The 21,604-nt window shown below is 39.8% G+C and overlaps 3 protein-coding genes across 9 annotated transcripts; 2 read left to right on the top strand and 1 right to left on the bottom strand.

The window, feature by feature from the left end:
• Positions 1–1,900: 1,900 nt before the first annotated feature.
• gla (galactosidase, alpha) lies at positions 1,901–7,265 on the top strand. The gene is made up of 7 exons (XM_005913119.3): positions 1,901–2,167; positions 3,453–3,627; positions 4,872–5,046; positions 5,727–5,818; positions 5,916–6,077; positions 6,280–6,477; positions 6,674–7,265. The coding sequence occupies exons 1-7, from the start codon at positions 2,007–2,009 to the stop codon at positions 7,001–7,003; spliced, it is 1,293 nt and encodes a 430-aa protein (XP_005913181.1). The 5' UTR covers positions 1,901–2,006; the 3' UTR covers positions 7,004–7,265.
• Positions 7,266–7,279: 14 nt separating this feature from the next.
• rpl36a (ribosomal protein L36A) lies at positions 7,280–11,749 on the bottom strand. Its single transcript, XM_005913118.2, has 5 exons — positions 11,634–11,749; positions 10,945–11,050; positions 10,229–10,296; positions 8,946–9,068; positions 7,280–7,360 (listed from the first exon to the last, which is right to left on the bottom strand). The coding sequence occupies exons 1-5, from the start codon at positions 11,634–11,636 to the stop codon at positions 7,340–7,342; spliced, it is 321 nt and encodes a 106-aa protein (XP_005913180.1). The 5' UTR covers positions 11,637–11,749; the 3' UTR covers positions 7,280–7,339.
• Positions 11,750–12,131: 382 nt separating this feature from the next.
• Positions 12,132–21,062, top strand: btk (Bruton agammaglobulinemia tyrosine kinase). 7 transcript variants are annotated; one of them, XM_005913117.3, is made up of 20 exons: positions 12,132–12,265; positions 13,813–13,890; positions 14,817–14,868; positions 15,096–15,259; positions 15,385–15,489; positions 16,054–16,135; positions 16,247–16,372; positions 16,459–16,520; positions 16,609–16,796; positions 17,184–17,246; positions 17,434–17,488; positions 17,572–17,651; positions 17,978–18,105; positions 18,500–18,571; positions 18,982–19,153; positions 19,327–19,546; positions 19,670–19,734; positions 19,826–19,944; positions 20,363–20,520; positions 20,615–21,062. In XM_005913117.3, the coding sequence occupies exons 4-20, from the start codon at positions 15,119–15,121 to the stop codon at positions 20,684–20,686; spliced, it is 1,908 nt and encodes a 635-aa protein (XP_005913179.1). In that variant the 5' UTR covers positions 12,132–12,265; positions 13,813–13,890; positions 14,817–14,868; positions 15,096–15,118; the 3' UTR covers positions 20,687–21,062. The 7 variants fall into 7 exon arrangements, with proteins under 7 accessions (XP_005913179.1, XP_014189301.1, XP_005913178.1 ...); XM_014333815.2 differs by having other exon boundaries at positions 12,137–12,265; positions 15,101–15,259; positions 15,382–15,489; XM_005913116.3 differs by having other exon boundaries at positions 12,137–12,265; positions 15,382–15,489.
• Positions 21,063–21,604: the final 542 nt, after the last annotated feature.

Genomic DNA, 21,604 nt, shown 5'->3' with positions numbered 1-21,604 from the left:
ATTTCTCCAAAAGAGCAAAGTAGCACATTTAATGCAAGACTCATCGCTGTCTCTGCGTGTGTGAGACGATTTCACAAATAAAAACATCCAGGATTATTAATTCTGCACCAGGGTGTCCGTTTACCTCTAAATTAAGAAAGCTATCTGTAATTCATTTTGTGTCAGCGGCAGACAAATTAGTGTCTCGCATCCATAGCTAATACACAGTTTGAAGCAACGTCAATATGTACAAAGTCTGCGTTATTGCTGATGCTGTGCGAGGCATTTTTGATTAGGCGGGCTCCTCAGGGAACTATGTGGTAAATTGGTCCTTTTCTTCTTTTGTTCTTAGTGTCTGATGGAAAGAAAATGCAAGTATCAGGTGAAGGGTTTTCATTTACATTTGAGTATCTCCTATATTAAAACATGGCTTTAGTTTGGGCACAGGGTGATGGTTCCCTAGATTAATCTACTTACCCTTTACTTCCCAAATAAAAAAAATGTTTAAAAAAAGAAAAGAAAAGTGTATGTATGTAGGAAGACCTGAAAGACTGAGTTACCTGAACTAGACCTCCAAGGTTTACGTAGCAACTAATTTTGATCACTATCCAGTGAAAATCTTTTATCAAATTAGATGATTAGATTGTTTTAACTGACAATTAAGTTAAGACAGCTACTTGAATCATTAAACTAAATAAGCTATTTAGGATGACACCAGAAGAAATTAAAGTCTGAAATTAAGGCTGTTTCTCTCAGGAGTTGACAATGAGGTCCAAAAGTCTGAGATCACTTTGAAATACACTTCTCTTTTTCATCAGCTTCAAATTTAGAACACACTGTTATTGTGTTCTGAAAATCCTATCTAGGTAAAAAAAAAATGTCTTTGTATAGTGTACAGTGAGCTGACATGGATAACATAATGTGTTCCTATAATATAATTCCTGCTTTTTTTAGTCTTCAGGTAACCCTATAATGGTTCAGTGGGACTGAGCTCTGTTGGCTGTAGAAGAAACTCCGTGGCAGTGAGCACTCCTTGATGCTTTTTGGTCTTTAAGTATTCTTGCAAAGCTTGGAGGAATCCTTTGGCCTCGGTATAACTCCTTCTCCAAAAAGATGCAAAGGAGAAAACATGCTATATCTCTGGTGGGTTGCTTCTACTTAGATGCAGCACCACTGTTTTGACATGGTGGAGTCAAAGCAGTGGATACTTTCACTCTGGGGGTTAATACTCATTCACTTACTACTTATTCCCACTGCAATGTGCACAGGTGTACCTGATGCTACAAGGTAATTTACTCGAATATGTTTCTTTAAGGATCAAATCCACTCGATCTTAAGTGGACTGAAAACTATCAACCTCAAAGTAATAAAACTTTAAATAAAAAAATTCTTTCCATGCAGGACAGTAATGATGATAGGAGTTAACTGCGATTTTTAAAAATGGCAATGTGCTCTACTACATTACCCACATGCATTTATCTCTGTTAAAGCATACTGATGGAAACTGAAATTCTGTCCTACGCAATGCATACTTTAAGTAATGCGGGACTCAGACAGGCATTTTAAATGAGAGATGGAAGCTTATTTTTAAAAGCTGTTGTTGGAGACAAAAGCGGCGTAAACAGTGTTAGGGTGGAAAATGACTACAATAGAGTGTTTTCATACCCAATTTAGTCTTATAAATGTGCATCAACTTTACTATTTCCCCATCTACCAGATTAGGTGTGGAATTAATCACGTGGCTGCGGCGATGTTTTTGTATTCGGGTGAATCACAAGACCATCACCTGCCTCGTGGTGTCACCTGACTTTTCATGTTTTCCACCTGAGTTAAATCCCGGCGCTTCCTGGTTTCCAGCAACGTCATTGGACGGTAACAGACGCATTTTAATTCAATTGGTCCAGCTTTGTGTCACTCATCCACGGGAGGCGGGCTGGCTGGCTTTGGCACTAGGAAATGAATAGTGAAAGAACTACAGTCGTTTGTTGCCGGTCACTGCGCAACTATTGTCGAGCTGAAAATCTAAAATGAGCAGAGCTGCCTGTCTTCTCGTAATTATCAGCTTAATGAGTCCTGCTGCTGAGGCGCTGGACAATGGCCTGGCGCTGAAACCCACCATGGGCTGGCTGCACTGGGAGAGGTTCATGTGTAACATCGACTGTGACACGGACCCAAATAACTGCATCAGGTAAGAAGTGATCCGGTTATCCTGACGTGTATGTACGCTAAATCAAAGCACAAGCCTACATGCTCTGTTAAAACTGAACATATCACTGAAACACATTTAAAAACCTCACCTAAAAGAATTCACCATTGATTACAGGAAGTGGCATTTGCATTCAGCCAGGTAATCAGGTATTATTAAAGAGGAAAGACATTTCTTGTGACAACTAGTAAGTACGCCTTCACCATTCATTATATGTTTAATCTGCCTTGAAAGTGTGGTATTTTTATACAAGTACAGAGGAACTCGTTATGAAGGGCTGTCATACGAATAAGAGCAGGATCACGTGATTGAAATAGTCGTTGACAGCTGATTAAGTTCGCCTTTCTTTGTTCTCTGGATTCAGGCATTGGGGGACGTTGATGTGTGAGATACTGGTGTCAGCAAGTACTGTGTATTGTGGAAGCAAAATTTGCAACAGCTGTAACATAAAAGTCATTTATTGTTAAAGTCTAGTGGAGAAATATGTGAGGTCCAGATTGGTTGGGGGGAAATGATGCACATATAAAACAAGGCTTTAAAAATGAGAAAACTCATTTAAAATAGCCAAAGTTTCACGTACATATACTGAGCAATAATAAATTGGTCAGTGTAAGCAACCTGGCTCAATAGAGGATAAGTAAGCATTATTTTGTAATCAAAATCATTCAAAGCTGCTCTGGAGGAGCTGGAAGTGATCACAGTAGGTCTGTTTTAGGCCCGGGTGTACTTGATGGTGCAGGGTAGAAGTGGGCAGATCAAGCCAATATCGATACCTACACTGATACTGGATCAGTACTAATGACACACTGCTGTCCCCTACATAAGATGCCGTTATATGTGAAAAACATTAGTATTGTTTTTGGTATCCGTAATATTGGCCTTGTATTTACTTGGTATGGCATTGATACCAAAATTTGCAGTTTCGCACAACACTACCGCAGAGTTCATTCAGGGTTTTCTCATAATGATGATATGTTAAGTCATAATTTCAGGTTAACATATCCAACATATATATTTTCTTGAATTAAAGATAACGTAAACGTGGTTTTGCTTTCAACCTCACTAATGCCTCCATTTTTGTGCCTGGCATATTTTTCCTCACAAAACGTAATGTTATTCACCTCTGAGCAAACCTTTTGTTCACTGTTATAATATCTCCTTCATCTCTAAATATTGGTGTGTGCCATATATCCATTACACATTACATGTACACTGGCTTCTAACGGCTAATATTAGCCCCGCCTGTCTCCTCCTGTTGCCTTGGCAGTGAGCGTCTGTACATGCAGATGGCAGATGTGATGGTGAAGGAGGGCTGGAAAGAGGCCGGTTACGAGTACGTCTGCATCGATGACTGTTGGCCCTCCCACCAGCGTGATGCCCAGGGCCGCCTGCAGGCAGACCCCAAACGATTCCCAGGAGGCATCAAGAAACTGGCCGACTATGTGAGTATTAGTTATGAAAGAGGAATGAAAAGTCTGGATGTGAATATAGTATTAATGCCATAATTCCTCTATGGACATCAAACAGAAAGAGCTTCAGAGAGACTCGGTGAAAGTGAGAAATACTTTACTAGCTGGGAGAAGCAAAATGAGACCATGTGAGAGGACGTGACTGCGTTTATTGTAGCTTCCAGCTTTGGGGCAGCAGCTTGAATAATATACACAGTTCAAAGAATGATAAACCCACTTTATGTTCAACATGCTGCTGTGATTTTATGGTATGCAGTATTATCATGTCAGTACAACGTGTCTAAAATTTCAGATGTTAAAAAGTTCTTGTAGCCCTGGTTGAATATCTCTAGAAATAAGTGATTACATATTCATCATATACCCATTCAAGCTGACCTGCAGGTATTTACATAATGAATAGGAAAGGAGCAGATGTGGAATCTGTTGTCAAATTACCTACCAGTATAGCACCTGGTGCCAGGGAAGATGTGCAAGCACATATTGTGTTGGATAGGAAAGTGCTGCCGTTGACTCTCTTCGCAGGAGACTCACAATAGAAAGGAGCTGGAAGCCATGATGCCAGGCGCATTTCGATGCATAAGGCTTCACGTATAAAGATTGCTAAAAATATATTGTTTAGCAGGAAAGGAATATATTTAGGCCCACTAAGGCAACCTTGAGTTCTGTATTAAAAGAATCACGTTTAGAGCTGTGCAACATTGCCACCTACTGGAAGAAACATACTGCCTGCTCAGAAAGTTTATGCTTTAAGCAGAATCAGTGGTTTGTTTGTTTTTTTTCAGTAAAGTAGACCCTTGGGATGATCTGTTTGCTTTTTGGCGGGTTTCATCTTTTTTAGCAATTTGCCTGTGCAGCTGTGGCTCAGGAGATAGAGCAGGTCATCTAGTGGTTCGATCCCTGGCTACTCCAGTCTGTATGTCTAAGTATCCTGAGGGCAAAATGCTGGACCCCAAGTTGCCCCTGTTGCCTTCATTGGAGTGGGAGTGTATGAAAGTGTGTGTGACTGGTTTAACGTCAGTCCATTTACTATTTAACCCTTAAAGGGATATGGTACAAGCTTTTTCCAGCGTGCACAGGCACAGTGGCATGGTTGCTCGGATGGGCTCCAGCACCCATATGACCTTGAATTGGACAAGTGAAAGAAAATGGATGTCACTGGTATTTGTCATTCACTGAGATGAATCAACAAATCTTTGATATTTTTTTTATGCTTTAAGATCCACTCTAAGGGCCTGAAGCTGGGTATCTACGCAGATGTGGGGGACAAAACCTGTGCTGGATATCCTGGGAGCCTTGGTTACTACGAGAAAGATGCTCAGACTTTTGCTGACTGGGATGTTGATCTGCTCAAATTTGATGGTTGCTTCATGAATCGGGCTTTGCTGGGAGAGGGTGAGTTTCTATTTCTGATTGGCAGTGCCACAAAGGTGAACAACAGGCACCGTATAAATACACATACAGACACATATATGAACAAAAAACAAAACAAAAAAAACCTCCGCCATTCTTGGGGGCATCTCCTATTTTGACCTCGTGACTGTTCAGGCCATATTTGGCACAGATGTTCCATGCCTGTTGATATGGGGCTGGATTGGCTACAATCTTCCTCTTGCACTCAACGATCCTTCCCACTTGGTACCCAATCTCGGGTGATGATATCTCCCCCCCTGACCTGGCATCCTGGCTCCCCCTTGCTGTAGCATGTGTGTTGTACCTGTGAAGGCAGTCTTCTTCCGAACACTTCTAGTTGTTTCATGTAAGCTCTTTTCATCTATGTTTTTGTTTCTTTCCGCTGTAGGCTTGGTTAGCATGAGGTGTGTAGCTGGATACATACGCTCCAGGCGGGAGTCGAACTTGCGTCTCCAACTCTAAAGGCGTGTAGTCTTATCACTACGCTATCCAGCTGCTTACAAAGATACATATAAAATATATATAAAAATATACACGCAAACAAACAATGTGGACATGTACTCTCCATCTATACAGGAGGTCAAATTTCTTTCCTAAACATCATTTTATTTACCAGTTAAGGTGTTTAAAGGGTTAACTACTAAATGTTTGCTCTGTTTAAGGCTACTCAAACATGTCAAAAGCACTGAACAACACTGGACGGCCTATCCTGTACTCTTGTGAGTGGCCGTTGTACGAGTGGCCTTTAAAACAGGTGAGAACTTGTTTTAATGGTTAACTTGGTTTTTTGTAGAAGATGCTGCAGAAATAATGGAGTATACTCAAAATAAAGAGCATTTCTGTGCTTCCAGCCCAACTACACAGCTATCCGTGAGACTTGTAATCACTGGCGCAACTTTGATGACGTGTTCGACTCGTGGAGCTCCGTCAAATCCATCTTGGACTGGACTGCCGCTCATCAGGACATCATCGTCCCTGCAGCTGGACCCGGAGGCTGGAATGACCCCGATATGGTACTTTGTTCTACTGAAGGCCTTGGACATGAGTGGTTTTACTATCATGAACCTGCTTATTTTGCTTTTTATCTAATGCTAATCTAAATCTCCTCATACTTACTATTGTATTTAGACATTTTTTGTAGGTTGTGGACACACTGTAGCATCATCACTAAGCCTGATTTGCTTATGAATTTACATATTGAATTTATTTCTCTAGCTTGTAATTGGGAACTTTGGCCTGAGTCACGACCAGCAGGAGTCTCAGATGGCGTTATGGGCCATCATGGCATCTCCTCTGCTCATGTCCAATGATCTCAGAGACATTTGTCCTCGCTCCAAGGAGCTCCTGCAGAACAAACGCATCATAGACATCAGCCAAGATTCAATGGGCAAGCAGGGATATCGCACTGCCAAGGTGGGTGTGCGACTCAGTACGAACTCCTTCTGCAATGGCAGCTCAGAGTATTTATGGTAGCCTGTCGTTGCGGTTTAGAAATGCTACATGGTTTGTGATCAGCCTGACAGGCTCTTTATAGCATTAATTACAAATGATCAGTGTGGGTAATGGCAGATGAAGGTATAAACCAGTAAGACTTCCCCTTTTTCTACAGGGGAACAATTTTGAAGTGTGGGAGAGGCCGCTGTCGAAGAACCGCCTGGCTGTTGCTGTGCTGAACAAACTGGAGACAGGTGGTCCTCGAGGGTTCAACATTGGGGCTGCCCCCGGTTGGAAGATCTGTGGCCCGCAGTGCAACGTCACACAGATCCTGCCTCAGTACAAGGAGATGGGAGTTCAGACTCAGCAGAGCAAAATAATTGTATCTGTCAACCCTTCAGGCACAGCTCTGTTGACTGTCACTCCCATCAGCAGCGATTTCACAAGGCTTCACAAGCTGAACTGGCAGGGTACATTTGTCAGACGAAAGCACACCATTTTGTAGTCCTCAGGTGGTTAAACGCACCGAGACGTGTACAATATCTCAATTGTCTGGGAAAAAATGAAGCTGAATAAGTTTTAGGTGTTTATCTTGTGTAAATCTTAGTGAATTAAAATTAAAGCTGCCTGGAAATGGATCACACTTCATCCCATTTATATCCAATAAATTAAACACTTTCTGTTAACTGTCTAGACTACTGAAAGGTTAAATTACCATAAGAGACAAATTTTTGTACAAGGAAAAAAAAAAAGAAAAGGATTCAACTCAAACACTCAAAAGTATGTTTGGATCCATTTATTGAAAATAGTGACAACTTCATCCATATGACTGGACCACAGTTTAGAACTGGATGACCTGGCCCTGTAAGAAAACAGAGGGAAACATTTGTGAGAATGTGCAACTTATATTTGCATTACTTTACAGTGGTGACTGCCATGAATTTATAATTAAATTCTGACTTTTGTACTGTAGTTGAATAAGACTAAATAAAACCCAGAATCTTCACATTCATCAGCTTTACCAGCCTGTTGTAAAGTCCTGCCACATATGCATACAGAGTGGATAGGACTTAACTTTTGTGCTGCTGATGAGGAAGACAGAAGCTTTTAAATAGAGTAAAGTCTGATTAATGAGGTAACCCAACAGATGAATACTGAGTAATGGGGGGACACAGGAGCCAAATCACCTTGAGGCAACTGTTGTTGTGATTTGAAATTGAAATAAAAGGTAGCCAATCATGAATTTGAGAATCATGTATTAGAGCTTCTATTGAAGGAAGAAAAAACAAAGAAGACAAGCTCAACAGCAAACCTTGTAAAAATAAATAAAAACTAATAACTGTATTGACAGTATATATATTGAGATCAACTCATGCATCGTATTTTAACCACCACAATAAATCAACAGCCAGCCCTGAGTCACCATCTCATCAAAACAAATACAATTTACCACCAACCACAAAAAACCACAACAAAAAGAAAAACAATCTGTCACTGAAAGCGAAATATGCTCCAGTTAAAATCCAAGCTGGGCTGCACATTTATCAAGTGTAGCAAACAAACATTTCCTAATGCAATTCTGGTGCTATAGCGTGTGAAATGCGTTCATACATGCAGACACATGCCTCTTTCACAACTCAATTTCAAAAGCAGTTTCTCACTAATTACATCAGAAAAGGGTGGGCAGAATCGAGTCGGACATGGTCAGGGTTGGCCCTTTCCCTCGTCTAACACACAGAGCTCGTGTCAGACGCTTTCACACTACTGGAAAAAACTGTTGGGGTATTTTTCCACCTCTTGAAGAGTGTTGCCTAGGCAGAAGCGCCAACAAATACTCTAAAATCCATATTTTTATATGAACATCTGAAGAATTAAACAATTGCCAGAACAAATAATTCTGACAGGAAATGGGACGACTAGAGAGCGAATAGGCTCAAGATAATTACATATCCGATCAAACTGCATCCAACGTTTGCATTCTCGTGCACCTTCTTTGAATATCTTGCAATATCCATCTTTAGCGTGCAAAGCTAGTGTGCATGTGTAACAACAGCTTTATGCAAACTATGTTTTCCAAACAGGAAATCCATGTTTAAGTGAAAAAACAGCTGATATGCAAAATGTGCATTTTTATAGCTGTCACCGTGTTGGTTCCATAATTTATCATAATTAACATAACAGATGTCAATATGTCGCATGAAAAACTAATAGTGGGTTATGAACATGAGGTTATTAAATGTGTAACAAAATAATTACCTACAAATATAAGAAGTCAGAATATTTTGATGACAGATTTCTGTGGGATGATTCTGACACCAAACTGTAGCTTTAGCCGAGATTAAACCCACTATGAAAAGTATTACTGAAATAAAGTTCATATAAAGAATATGTTGTAAAGAATAGTTAACTTCAATCTTTACAATACCAGGGACATATGTGAGTCTTACCTTTCTCTTCTTGTCACCACCCAACTCGAAGTGCTTACATCTCTTGATGGCCAGCATTCTCTTGGATCTGCAGTTGGGCTCCACACACTCGAGCCTCAACACAATCTTCTTTGTAGTCTTAGCCTGTTTGACAGTATTTCAGTGAGTGTCATTTCCCCTCACATATATCTCAACACGATCAATCCAACAGTACAATGCTGTGAGATAGTATTTACCCTTTTCATGATCATTTTTCCTGTGAATTTGTCACACCTTAGCATTTTAACACTAGATAAAGATAATCTGAGTAGGGCTTGCTGTTGCGTTTTGGATCAGTCCTGCAGCATAACCCGAGGGCACTTGCACATAAAGGCGCAAACAGATGGCTGGACACTTTAGGATTTTCTGGCAGAGCGCAGAATTCATAGATCCATCAATCAGAGCGGCAAAACAGCCTCTGACCATCACACGTCTGCCACCATGTTCGATTGGTATTTTTATCAAATGCTTTTAGTTTTGTGCCAGATGTAACACTACTTACATTTTCCAAAAATTTCAACTCTTCTCGGCAGTCCACAGAATATTTCTGTCTTGGAGGGGGAGGGTGGGCGAAAGTGAAACTATTTGGTCAGTAATGGTTTGCACCTTGAAACTCTCCCATGGACGCCATTTTTGCCAACTCTCTTCCCACTGTTGAATCATGAACTCTGATCTTAACTGAGGCAAGTTTTTTAGATCTTTTGCGACCTCCGAGATGAGCCATAGATGTGCTGTTAAGAGTAATTTGGATAGGCTAGTCACTCCTGAGAAGGTTCGTTACTGCCCACAAGTTTTCTCCATTTGTGGACCATGGCTCTCTCCATGTTTCCAAAGCCAGAGAACTGCATTGCAACCCTTTTCATACTAATAACATCAATGTCTTGTTTGTCATCGTTTCTTAATTCCTTTAGATTGTGGCGTGATGTGCCGCTTTTTGATATTTTTTAAAAACTTAAAACCTGTACAACACATTGAAGTAAGTGACGTCTTCATATCAACAGATATGGCAGTATTCAGGCCTGGGAGAGGCTATTGAAATTTTACTCAACTACCCAAAAAATGTGGCTAATTACACTTAAATCATGATTTCACACAGGGCAAAGTAAAAACTGTGCTTTCTATTTACTTAGGTTATTTTTTTATAATATAAACAATTAGTATGATGATGATCTCAAACTTTAAAGTGTGACAAAATTAGCAGAAAAATATAAATCTGGAAAAGGACATACTTTTATTACAGCACTGAATGAGAAAGCCATGGTTACCTTTTTTCGGAAAATCGGCTTAGACTGACCACCATACCCACTCTGCTTTCTGTCGTATCTCCTCTTACCTGAAAAACATTTAGTTTAGTCAACACATACTTGAACAATTAATAAAATAAAGCAAGGATGCACTGATGCATTATGGGTTCAAAACAAAATATTGGCCCATATTTGCAGACATCTTACAATTTCCCTTCTGTGATAGGAAAAAGATTGCAGATATATTAAGTGCTAAGACACTAATCTATTGATTTATCAAAATATGTGACGACAAATAATCAGATAATGCCATAGATGAGGCCAGTGTCGTGCTAAAAATTTACTGCTGATGCTCGTGTGACTTTGTGTATATCTTTGTTTGTATTAGTAGATGTAGTAAGCAGAATTTACTGAGTTATATATAAAATAAAGAAATGACCTGTTTTACAAGAATCCATCCACGTCATCAATCCAGTCTTTTTTGGCTACTTAAAATATATTTATGGAAATGCTGTTAAATTTGGTGCAATTTGTTCTAAAATCTTGATCAAATCTACTGAAAAATAAACTTTTAACTGCTTGTATTTTGCGACAGGAACGTTCTTCCTGGCTCATAGTGACTTGATATCACTTACAAAAGATGTTTTTGACAGATCACAGGTCAATGTTTTACATACAGACACTTTTTTGACTTTAGACACCAGTGCATCCCTTAAATACAGGACAAACATATTTACCCTGTACATAAAGAGAATCCTTCCCCTTCTTGTACTGGGTAACTTTGTGGGGCTGGTGCTTCTTGCACTTCTTGCAGAAGGTCCTGCGGGTTTTCGGGACGTTCACCTGCACAACACAGAGAATAACATTTGAGCAGACGTGCAGTATACACAAAATACCACAACGCGGACTAGCTAGCCACGTCCAACAGGCCCAAGCCATAAAACTCACAACACTTATGAAAAATCAAGTGCACAGCTATCAAAGAGTTTTGTTCAATCATTTTCGAAATTGACTTAATACACAGAAGCACCGAGTTTATCATTTAAACTGTGGCCGGCAGTGTTGGGGCAAGCTAACACGTTAGCATCGCTATTTTAAAGAAAACAGCGTAAACAAGTGATGCTCCAATACTTTTTACAAAGCAAAACACGTTTTGACGTAGCTGTTAATTGATTGTGATGTTTCGCTTGTTTAGTGTTTCGCTTCTGACAGAAAGGCCGGTTGGAGTAGAAAAACCAACAGTGGCGTTTCGCCACTAAGATAGCATCCATCAATATAACAGCGTTAAATATACCAAAGATGGCCAATACCGCCATCGTTACGCACATTGTAACATTATCAACATGACCGGGTGTATCAAATACAGAAATTGTACTTTAATCGGCAGGATTGAGTTAGATTTGTTTTAGGTGTAATGGTAGCATACCATGGCTGCAACCCGATGCAGAGGGAAAGAGGAAGAAGGAGGCCGGAAGCAGTTCTTAAAGTCGCCCCTTCAATAGACCTCAGCCGTAGAGAGGTCTGCCCCCTAGCGGCCGGAGATGCAAAGAAGCCAAAACCATGAAAAGACTGCAAACGGCCCCAATTTTGAGGAGAGTGACAGCCATGGAGTGCACAGCATAAACCTGACAAAACTCAGTGGGTCAGTAATATACTAAAACACAAGCTATACATTTTACTCACAGTGAAAAGGCTTTAATGCCTGCAGAAGTTATCATTTTGAAATATCTTTTAACAACGTAATAAGCAGGTGAGAAACTAAGAAATCCACTCAGGTTACAGTGTAACTATATGTAACAACCAAATATGGCCTTGCATTAATGTTTAGCCCGCTTCCACTTATCACCAAAACTGTCCAGAAGGCTGATATGAAAATTAGCAGCAAGAAAAAGGGGAAGTAAGCCCTGTCGATTCCTCTCTGTGGGTGTGTTTTAAGCTTCTTGCATCACAGACCAACACACATTTTATGGAAAGCCAGCTACTGAGGCAAAGGTCCATGCCACTCTTCAAGCTTCAGCATCTGCAGTTGTCTGATGTGTGTCATTTTTCAACATCTGGGTAAGCACCACTTGTTTCTAAAGGAAGTATTTTTAGTCGCACTTTGTTCACAGAACTATAAATGAGAGAAGCAACCTTTGAGTACACTTCATCTGAAAGACCGAGGCCAAAAGTAGCATAGATTAGTGCAAGTACTCAACTGAAACCCACTGTAATTTCGTTTGTATGCAAATCCTGTGAAATAACCAATGAAATTATGAATCCACAAGTGGCATTTTCAGCTTAAAGTCTAACGATGTATAAAGTTTTGAATGTTTTCTGGACATAAACGTACTGTTGTGTGCTGAGTGCTGATAATCCTTTATGTGCACACACTGACACTGTTCATCAAAGTGCTTTCTTTGTAGCAGAAACTGGTTAAATGTAAAGCAAACCGCTATCGCTAATCAGGTTGTACTTTCACACAGTTACTGACTCTCCATGACAGGTATCTTGCATTGAACTGTCATTTTTAATACTTACGTGTGCATCATGGGAAATTCTCGTATCCTGACAAATAGTTCTCACAAGTCACCACAATGTTAAACTTATGTGGTATTTTAATATGCCTGAGTATTCTTTGCGGTTAGAATCAGTCTTGTGACATTACTCACTTTTTTTCTCTCTGTCTGTTTCTTTGTTACGTATGCTCACACAGAGACACACGCAAACACACATACACAAGTACGCATTTTATTGCACATAGCACTTATCTACCAGGAAACACAGCATCTTTACAGGTTCCTGTTAACATTAGTCTTTCATGATAAGGTTGTGTCTGCTGTGTCATTCACATCAGACATCATGCAGTCAAAATTTGTGCACTTTAGAATAAAAAAAATGCAATAATGACCATTTATAATGATTTATTTGCTACTTAATTGCCTTTCACACAGAGGGTGTAGTGACACAGTTGGCCTGTATTAGATTATATAGTCTAGGTCACACACAGAAGAGTAAAATTACAAATGGAACCTGCCAAAACTGGTACATTACATGCTTTTCAAATGTCCAACTCATGCACAGCAAAATTTAAAAGAGAGATACTGTCAGGTAAGAAGAGGTGCAGGCCACAGGGTTTCTTCTCTCTTCATATTGCAAAGCAATACTGATGCAACTTCCCTATGAGTTTGTCTGTGTCAGCCACCATGAGTCAACTCCCATCAGAAAAGACAAAAAAAATAATCTCCTCTGAGTAGCCATGATGCATTGGTAGCTGCACAGTTTCAGTCAAAAGGCTTCACTGATTTAGAGGCACATATCAAAGTTTTGGGCGTGCGCCCTCAGAGTTTTTTGACCTTCACTCGAGTTAGTGATGTGAGAAAAGACGGGTCGTGTTAAATGAGGAATGAGTAAACAATGTTTCACAGAATAGGGAACACCTCTGTCTGCTCATGAAGGCACAAACAACACCAGCGGGTAGTGTCACTCGAGTGTGAAGAAATGTCAGACTCCCTGTTAGCAGAGAGCAACAGAAGCTTCTCGTAGTGCCACAGTTACAGTTCAGATGACAGAAGGAAGTTCTCTCTCTCTCTCTCTCTCTCTCTCTCTCTCTCTCTCTCACTAAGCTGAAAATAGGCTGAGTTGAAGTGCGCACACATCTGACAGAAACTGACACACAGTGAGCGCTCGGCCGTGTAACGAGGGTGAGTCTGAGAATTTGATAGTTCACATTTGAGCGGTAACTGGTAACAAATAACTTCCCTGCATTGGTGCACTTTTGTTGCACTTTTAGAACAATGTGGTGACGGGAATACCTTGGCTTTTCTTCTGGTCATTTGGTGAGATTTTAGTTTTAGTTCTGCATTGGTCAGAACCAAAGAAGCCTTTGCTTCCCAACCTATCATCAACATCTTTCAGCTTTGTTTTCATCAGTTGTCGTGATTTTCTGCGTGTACCGTCACTGCAGTACTATTTATACTGAATTAAGTTTCAACTAGCTATATTTCCCCTAAAATATCAGGCTGTTAATGTCGCTATGTTACTAATTTCCACAACAATTAATTATTGTATGCTCCCCTTCACTCAGATTCTATCAATGTGTCTTGTTTTGGAGGTGCAAGTTTCATTTCAGCGCTGGTGGTTAGGAGGTGCTGCAAACAAGACACACTACACTGCCATAAAGCAAAAAGAGAGCCTTTTTCATTTGCCTGCTTATCTTATGTGCGTGGTAAAATGTATAAATGTGCCCGAGGGGAAGGAAGCCTTCTGATAGTAGGAGTGATGTATTACATGATATGTTTGCCAGCAAACAAATTTTATTTAGAAGTAAAACAAAAAATGAATCATGTCTAGACTGTATAGTTATATAAAATGAAAGAACTATACTACTGTATTTAGCCAGGTTTTTGGATCAACAAATCAGGCACTTGATATCCATTCCAAAGGCAAAGAGGAGTTAAATACTGTATCCAGATGACCAGGATGTAACAGCTAAGAGAAACAGATGTGCCACAGAGGCAAATGTTGGAAACCGAGGATGTTGTTGTCAGGAAAAGCAGGGCTTATGCAAACTACACCTAATCACACAGCGATATGCGCTAACACTGCATGCCTGTTCATCTCTTTCCAGATCTCCACTTTCACCTGTTGTAGTGGCACTGCTCCAACTCTATGAACAGTGGGTAGGTATTACATTCTTTAAAATGCTTTTCAAAGGAAACGAAAACACTGAATAAGTGTAAAGTTCAGCAAAACTTGAGGCTTTATCATAATGCTGAGCACAGTCACAGCTCTCAGCAGAATTACAGATGCTGTTGTAGTCGGGGTGTGAACATGCTGTTTAGTGGAGAAGCATTGTGTTATGCCATGATTACTCTTTTTAAACGTATCCATTTGTCACTTGTTCCAGTGCAGCTGAATCCTGATTGAATCATGTCAGACTCTATACTGGAAGAAGTCTTCATTAAAAGATCTCAACAGAAGAAGAAGACCTCACCTTTAAACTACAAAGAGAGAATGTTTGTTCTCACAGCAGAAAAAATATCCTACTATGACTTTGACACAGACAAAATGGTATGTATATAGAACTGAAGAAAGGTTCGTTTCATATTGATGTTGGCTGGCAACCTTGGGCCACCAAATAAACACTTGGCTCTTTATCTTGGACTTACCTGACTGTTTCCTCTTCTGTTAAGCAGAAGCGAAAAGGTCTGAAAGGGTCAGTTGACCTAGAGAAGATCAAGTGTGTAGAGATAGTCCAGCCAGAGCCCAATGCCCCACAAGAGCGCATGTATCCATTCCAGGTAGATATTTTTCAATCCAATTTTCATTACTGAAGTTATAAACAAGAGTCAAATGCAAATGCTTTGTACCCGATTAAACCTAATATAAAATATACACTTTGCTTGCTTTCACTGCTGTTTAGCTTCGGGCCAGAACACGTAACAGGAAGATTATATAAGAATAGAGCTGCAGAAAAAGAACAACAAACACTTTCTATTAAAAAAAACACGTACGAGCAGCACACAGCAGCATGAGTGAGGCTCTCCAAGGACTGTTCGGTGCTCCAATAGTTAACACTGTGAAAGTTAATTGTTAAGAAGTGAAACTTCCTCTCACACTCAGATGAGCTAGGGGCTTTTAGTGCCAATGTTGCCATAAATAGTAAAAGTTCAAGCTAAACATGTCTTAATTAAAGAAAAAGCAAAGTAACACTTCGTGGGTTCATGTGTTGAATTTCCGTTAACGCATTTGAAGAGACTTTTGCCACACTTGCAGCAATCTATTCTGCAATACCAAACTTGAAAAAAATAAAGAAAAAAAATACTGAAAATTGCCGTCTTGCTCCGCTGTGGATTTTTCCACAGGTCATTTATGATGAAGGGCCACTGTATATATTTTCTAAGACTGAAGACACCCGGGTTGCGTGGATAAAGAAGCTCAAAGAATGTAAGTGTGCATGTCTATTCTCGCATTTCGTCACGGTATCTCGTATCATCTTTCATGAACATGACCATATCTTGTGTATCTGAAAAACTCTGTGGCCGTATACGTGTACAGTGGTGCGCTTCAACAGCGATCTGATGCAGAAGTACCATCCATGCTTCTGGGTTGATGGGGTGTGGTTGTGCTGCCACCAGGAAGTTAAACAGGCCATGGGTTGCAAAGTGCTTGATAGTAAGAATGGTGAGAATTAGACTCCCCTTAGTTTAAAGTCTAAAATGATCAGGTCCTAAACTTTTAAATTAATATATCTAATAATGCCTTTATAGGAGTGACATCACAGCTATCTCGAAGGTCAACAAGGAAGCCGCTTCCTCCAACCCCAGCAGAGGTATAGACCTAGGACTATGAGATGAACATTCACCAAGTACACACTGTTTTCTTCTATATGACAAAAAGCTATCTTTTTTTTTTTCCAGAAAAAGCCTACTCGTCCTTTACCTCCACAGCCTCCTGACCCACCAGCGCCCTCTGCAGGCATGACTGTTGTAGCTGAGTACAGTTACACACCCATGACACCACAAGACCTGGAGCTAAGGAAGGATGAGGAGTACACCATCCTGGAAAAGTCCGATGCAAACTGGTGGAGAGCTCGAGACAAATATGGGTAAGCTGACTAGAGGTGACCCAAAGATGTCTCGTAAGAAGAGTGTGACCGCACGTAGCCCATCAGACAAATCAAAAATCAAGTTTACTCTGGAAACTTACAGTGGAGGCTAAAGTAAACCAACTGCAAGCATTATAATGAGGAAGACAGATAATCAGTGATGATTTTGAAGCACACAGATTAAAGATAATTTATATAAGAGAACGTTCAAAAAGTGGCTTCCGGGGCTACACGGCTCGTTAGTTCATAAATTTTGCATAACAAGTAGAAATGAATTTATATAATATACGATTCACTTGAATGATTTGTAAAAGTTAGAATCTGCTGGTGTTAAGAAAACGTTCACGTTTTGCATGTGCCATCTGTTGATGTTCTTTTCTTTTCCAGAAAAGAGGGTTATATACCAAGCAATTATGTTGTAGAAGCTGAAGATGGGCTAGAAAGATTCGAGTGAGTATCAGTGTTATTGCTTTGCCCCTAAATAGGTGTATTAATGTCACATATGGTTATACATTTTATTATTTTTAACCTAACTCATTCTTGGTTCCTTATCTGCACTCTAATTAATTTCTTATTGTTGAACTAATACAACAACATTCAGGAAGAATTAAAAATTGTTTATTTTTTTTATTGACAGCTGGTATTGCAAGAATATGAACCGTAGTCAAGCAGAAAAACTGTTAAAGGCTGAGGTAAACCCATGACTGTCATTACCAAAAATATGTTTCCGGACTGTATTTAAGTCAAAACTTATGAAATATGTTGTTGTAATCAGAACAAAGATGGAGGCTTCTTGGTGCGGGACTCCAGCAAGGCTGGGAAATACACTGTGTCTCTGCTCACAAGGGGTGGCGGGTGAGTAAGCTTAGCGGTGTTAAACACTGCTACCATTTATATAGTGTATCCACTCGCTCCGGTCATGTGTGAACGCATGAAAAGAAGAACTGTTTGTAATGAAAGAGGAAACAGTGGCCCGCAGAGGGAGAGAGATGTAAATGATTTATGCAAAACTAGGACTAATGTGTCTGCGGTACTTTTTTTAAATTCCAAGACTGAGCTACCCTGTTCAGAACACTGAGGAGATTTTACCTAATTATGCATATATGATAAATCATTCCTGTTCGGTGGTTCCAGTGAAAACGTGCGAACTAAATCCACCCGTGTTACTCTTCTCTCTACAGGGAAGCTGTTGGAAGCTGCCGACATTATAACATCTGCACCACCCAGCAGAGCCAGTATTACTTGGCAGAAAAGCATAATTTTAACACCATCGCAGAGCTCATCAACTATCACCAGCACAACGCAGCAGGTCAATATAACTGCCCGGGCCATATGGATACATAGTCTCAGCTTTAATACTGCGGTATTTGTTACACAATAAACTCATTTTCAAATTTGGTTACGGTAACAGGAAAAAGGAAATGAGTCATAAGCAAGTTTGAGTGAGGGGGAGGGGGCCATTGGAAATTTTGTGGGTTTAATTATTCTTTTTTTATTATTAATCTCCACTTTATTTAACTTAAATTTACAGTTGCTTTTTAATGCACAAACACTTTTGATTTTCTTTTTTAACATCTTCTGTAGCCCTTTCACTCACATGTCAAAGCTCAATGAATTAGTTCATTCTTGCAATTCATATTCCAGTCATCTTTTCAAAAATGACTATCTTAATAGGTAATGTGGCTTTGTTATCTCCCCACTAGGCATGGTTAGCAGACTGAAACACATCGTATCTAACCGGGCACGGCCCCCATCCACAGCAGGCCTTGGTTATGGTAAGATTATGACTGCAGATGAAATTTAATTACACCTGCTTTCTTGGATTATGAATGTATTCTTTTTTATTATAACAGCTTTCAGAGAGTGTATAAAAGCTAACATGTAAGATACTGATCATTGTTTTAACAGTGTTTTGTGTTATTAGTATATTTGGCAAAGTTGTTACACTTTTGTGCCTAGTATTAGATCAGAAGATTAAAAATGGTTTTCTGTCTGTGCACCTGATTACCTGGTTTTTAGTTTGATAAAAGGAAAAATGTTTCTAGTGTTTATGGTAACCAAGAGTGGCATCTCATTTATCTCTCAGCAGCAGCGCTAAAAAGATATATACAACGTGTCAAGCAGTTATTTTAATGAGGTCGTTACATGCTAAAAGAGCACAATTATTTTCTCTTGTTTGACATAGGTGTGTGGGAGATTGACCCACGCTACCTCACCTTCATCAAGGAGTTGGGATCTGGACAATTTGGAGTGGTGAAGTATGGGAAGTGGCAGGGACAGCATGATGTGGCCATTAAAATGATTAAAGAGGGCTCCATGTCAGAAGATGATTTCATAGAAGAAGCAAAAATCATGATGTAAGCACAACTAAATGATAATAGCTGAATATCTAACTCACTCTAAGATGAGTCTGTTTGTGCACAAGACTCATAAAACTGATCTGTCATACTGGGAATGGTAGTTCCTATAATGTCTTTGAGGAAACCCAGCTCACAGTGCTTAAGTTCCTTCTTCTTTTTGCTCAAACAAGGAAGCTTCGCCATGAGAACCTGGTCCAGCTCTATGGCGTGTGCACCAAACAAAGGCCTATTTATATAGTGACCGAGTACCTTGCAAACGGCTGCCTCCTCACATACCTCAAGGAGGGCCTGAAGCAGCACCCAACAAGCATCCAGCTGCTAGAGATGTGTAAAGATGTCGCTGAGGGCATGGCCTACCTCGAGTCACACCAGTACATCCACAGAGACCTGGTGAGAGACAATGATCCACTGTGTCAAAGCTTAAAAAAGAAAAATCCTGTTTGCTACCCAAAGATAACGCTGAAGGTTTAATGATTATTCCTGAACCAAAAGTATTGTTTGTTTTATCTCCAGGCTGCCAGGAACTGTTTAGTAGATGGAAATGGCACTGTCAAAGTGACTGACTTTGGGCTATCAAGGTAAAACACTTTACATAAGTTGCAAAAAGAACAAGACACACTGGTACATCATCAGCATAATATTAAAATCCTCTTCCTCCAAACCTTCCAGGTATGTTTTAGATGATGAATACACAAGCTCGGTTGGCTCAAAGTTCCCTGTCCGCTGGTCGCCACCCGAAGTCCTTCTTTACTGCAAATTCAGCAGTAAGTCTGACATCTGGGCATATGGTAAGTAATATACTGTATATATTTTTACTGTTTTATTGATGTACTTCAAAGTGAGTGGACACAGAAACTTCAGTATTAAAAATAATAAAGGTGCAAATGATTTAATAGGTTAATTAATAATTACTCTACTGTATAAAAACAGTTTTGGTGAATACATAGGGAAAATAAATGTGCTAACAAAAGTATTCTTTAAAATTGTAATTAAATAGTTAAATGGAAAACTAAATACATACATCGGGAATTTATATTACAATTAATGCATTAATACCTTCATTTAAAAATATATATTTTTATGCATGTAATGTTTTATTGTTCTGTTGATATCTGTTTTTGACCTTTATATTTTGTTTTGTTTTGTTTGCTCAAATTGCATGAAAGCATAATGATTTTAAATTCTAACATTTATATAATCCATTAGGGGTTTTAATGTGGGAGGTGTACACTCTGGGACGGCTTCCTTATGAGCGCCTCAACAACACGGAAATAGTGGACCAGGTGTCCCGGGGCCTGCGCCTCTTTCGCCCCCAGTTGGCCAACGAAAGAGTTTACAGCATTATGTCAAGCTGCTGGCTTGATGTAAGTGAATTTTCATATTTTATTGCAACTCTCGGTTGAGTTGACATTTAATATTGGCCCTAATCCTAGAGGTTTCCTTTGCTGTTCCTTTCAGAAAGCAGAGGAGAGACCAAACTTTCAGGAGCTGGCGCTGACTGTTCAGGATCTGCTATATGAGCTCCAGTAGGACTCGGAAAAATGTATCAGCACAAAACATCGACAGTTCACTCAGAAGCCCACAGAGTCGTATCTTCAGATGCCCCTGGAAAGATAACAGTCAGTGAAAGTAACAGCACAGCGAAGTCCTCTGAAATGTGAATATGTGTACTGTGAATATCACTGTTGCTCACTGATTATACTATCCTTTCCATCCCATAAGTAGAAGTACATTCCTATAGAGTAGCATTTCAATTGTGTACATTTTATTAAAGAGCACCGGATTGAGTTTGTATGTATGTAGTGAATTTTGTGAAATATTTGTTGAATGTGTAAACATCTTTGCAAGTCTAAACAAGCTTTGTACGCGCATATGTATTGCACAAATAAAAGCCAAGTATACCAGGCTTTGAAATGTTTGAAACATCATCATGTGGAATGAAAATTAAAAATGAAAATGTGCAAAAGATGGAATGAAAATTTCCAACCATGCGACAGACCTGCTGTATTCACGGATGGCGTTATCGTCACCGAACTGAAAACAAACGCGTAAACACACCCTCAAATGGATACGGCTGTTACGAACTGCGGTCAAGTGAGCCCTCACTTACGAAGTCACAGTCAAGCTAGCCGCCCCGCCAGCCGCACCGAAAATGTGGTTGCACTACTCTTACGCATATTACGGTATAGGTGCCGACTGGCTTAGAAACGAAGTGTTTTGTGTCCTGACACTATTTTACTTCACAATCCACTCCCAGTTTTGGTTTATCTCCACTTTCCCCCCTGTGATCCACAGCCCAAATTACTGTATGATTCAGAGAAAATTAACAATAAAATTTGCCCAATTTACTCTACTGTACTCTTAATATTCTCATTTTTGAGCTCAGATTACAGGAAAACTGTAAGAGGTGACGCAGATATTTCACTGGATTATGACTCTGGGTGACCC

Source organism: Haplochromis burtoni, unplaced genomic scaffold, assembly GCF_018398535.1.
Source record: "Haplochromis burtoni strain Fernald_Lab_line unplaced genomic scaffold, NCSU_Asbu1 Contig_4, whole genome shotgun sequence".
Lineage (NCBI taxonomy): Eukaryota > Metazoa > Chordata > Actinopteri > Cichliformes > Cichlidae > Haplochromis > Haplochromis burtoni.
Note: the sequence above shows the minus strand (reverse complement) of the source record. Positions and strands in the feature narration are given on the sequence as shown.

Bases quoted from the DNA above. Each gene is read 5' to 3' on its own strand.
- rpl36a (XM_005913118.2), bottom strand. The intron at 9,069-10,228 runs GTAACCATGGCT...ACTGTCAAACAG, and splicing joins AGCCGATTTTCCGAAAAAAG to GCTAAGACTACAAAGAAGAT. The intron at 7,361-8,945 runs GTAAGACTCACA...GTTTTCTTACAG, and splicing joins GTGGTGACAAGAAGAGAAAG to GGCCAGGTCATCCAGTTCTA.
- gla (XM_005913119.3), top strand. From the start codon at position 2,007: ATGAGCAGAGCTGCCTGTCTTCTCGTAATTATCAGCTTAATGAGTCCT. The intron at 2,168-3,452 runs GTAAGAAGTGAT...TTGCCTTGGCAG, and splicing joins GACCCAAATAACTGCATCAG to TGAGCGTCTGTACATGCAGA. The intron at 3,628-4,871 runs GTGAGTATTAGT...TTATGCTTTAAG, and splicing joins TCAAGAAACTGGCCGACTAT to ATCCACTCTAAGGGCCTGAA.
- btk (XM_014333815.2), top strand. From the start codon at position 15,119: ATGTCAGACTCTATACTGGAAGAAGTCTTCATTAAAAGATCTCAACAG. The intron at 16,373-16,458 runs GTGAGAATTAGA...ATGCCTTTATAG, and splicing joins AGTGCTTGATAGTAAGAATG to GAGTGACATCACAGCTATCT. The intron at 17,247-17,433 runs GTGAGTATCAGT...TTTTATTGACAG, and splicing joins GATGGGCTAGAAAGATTCGA to CTGGTATTGCAAGAATATGA.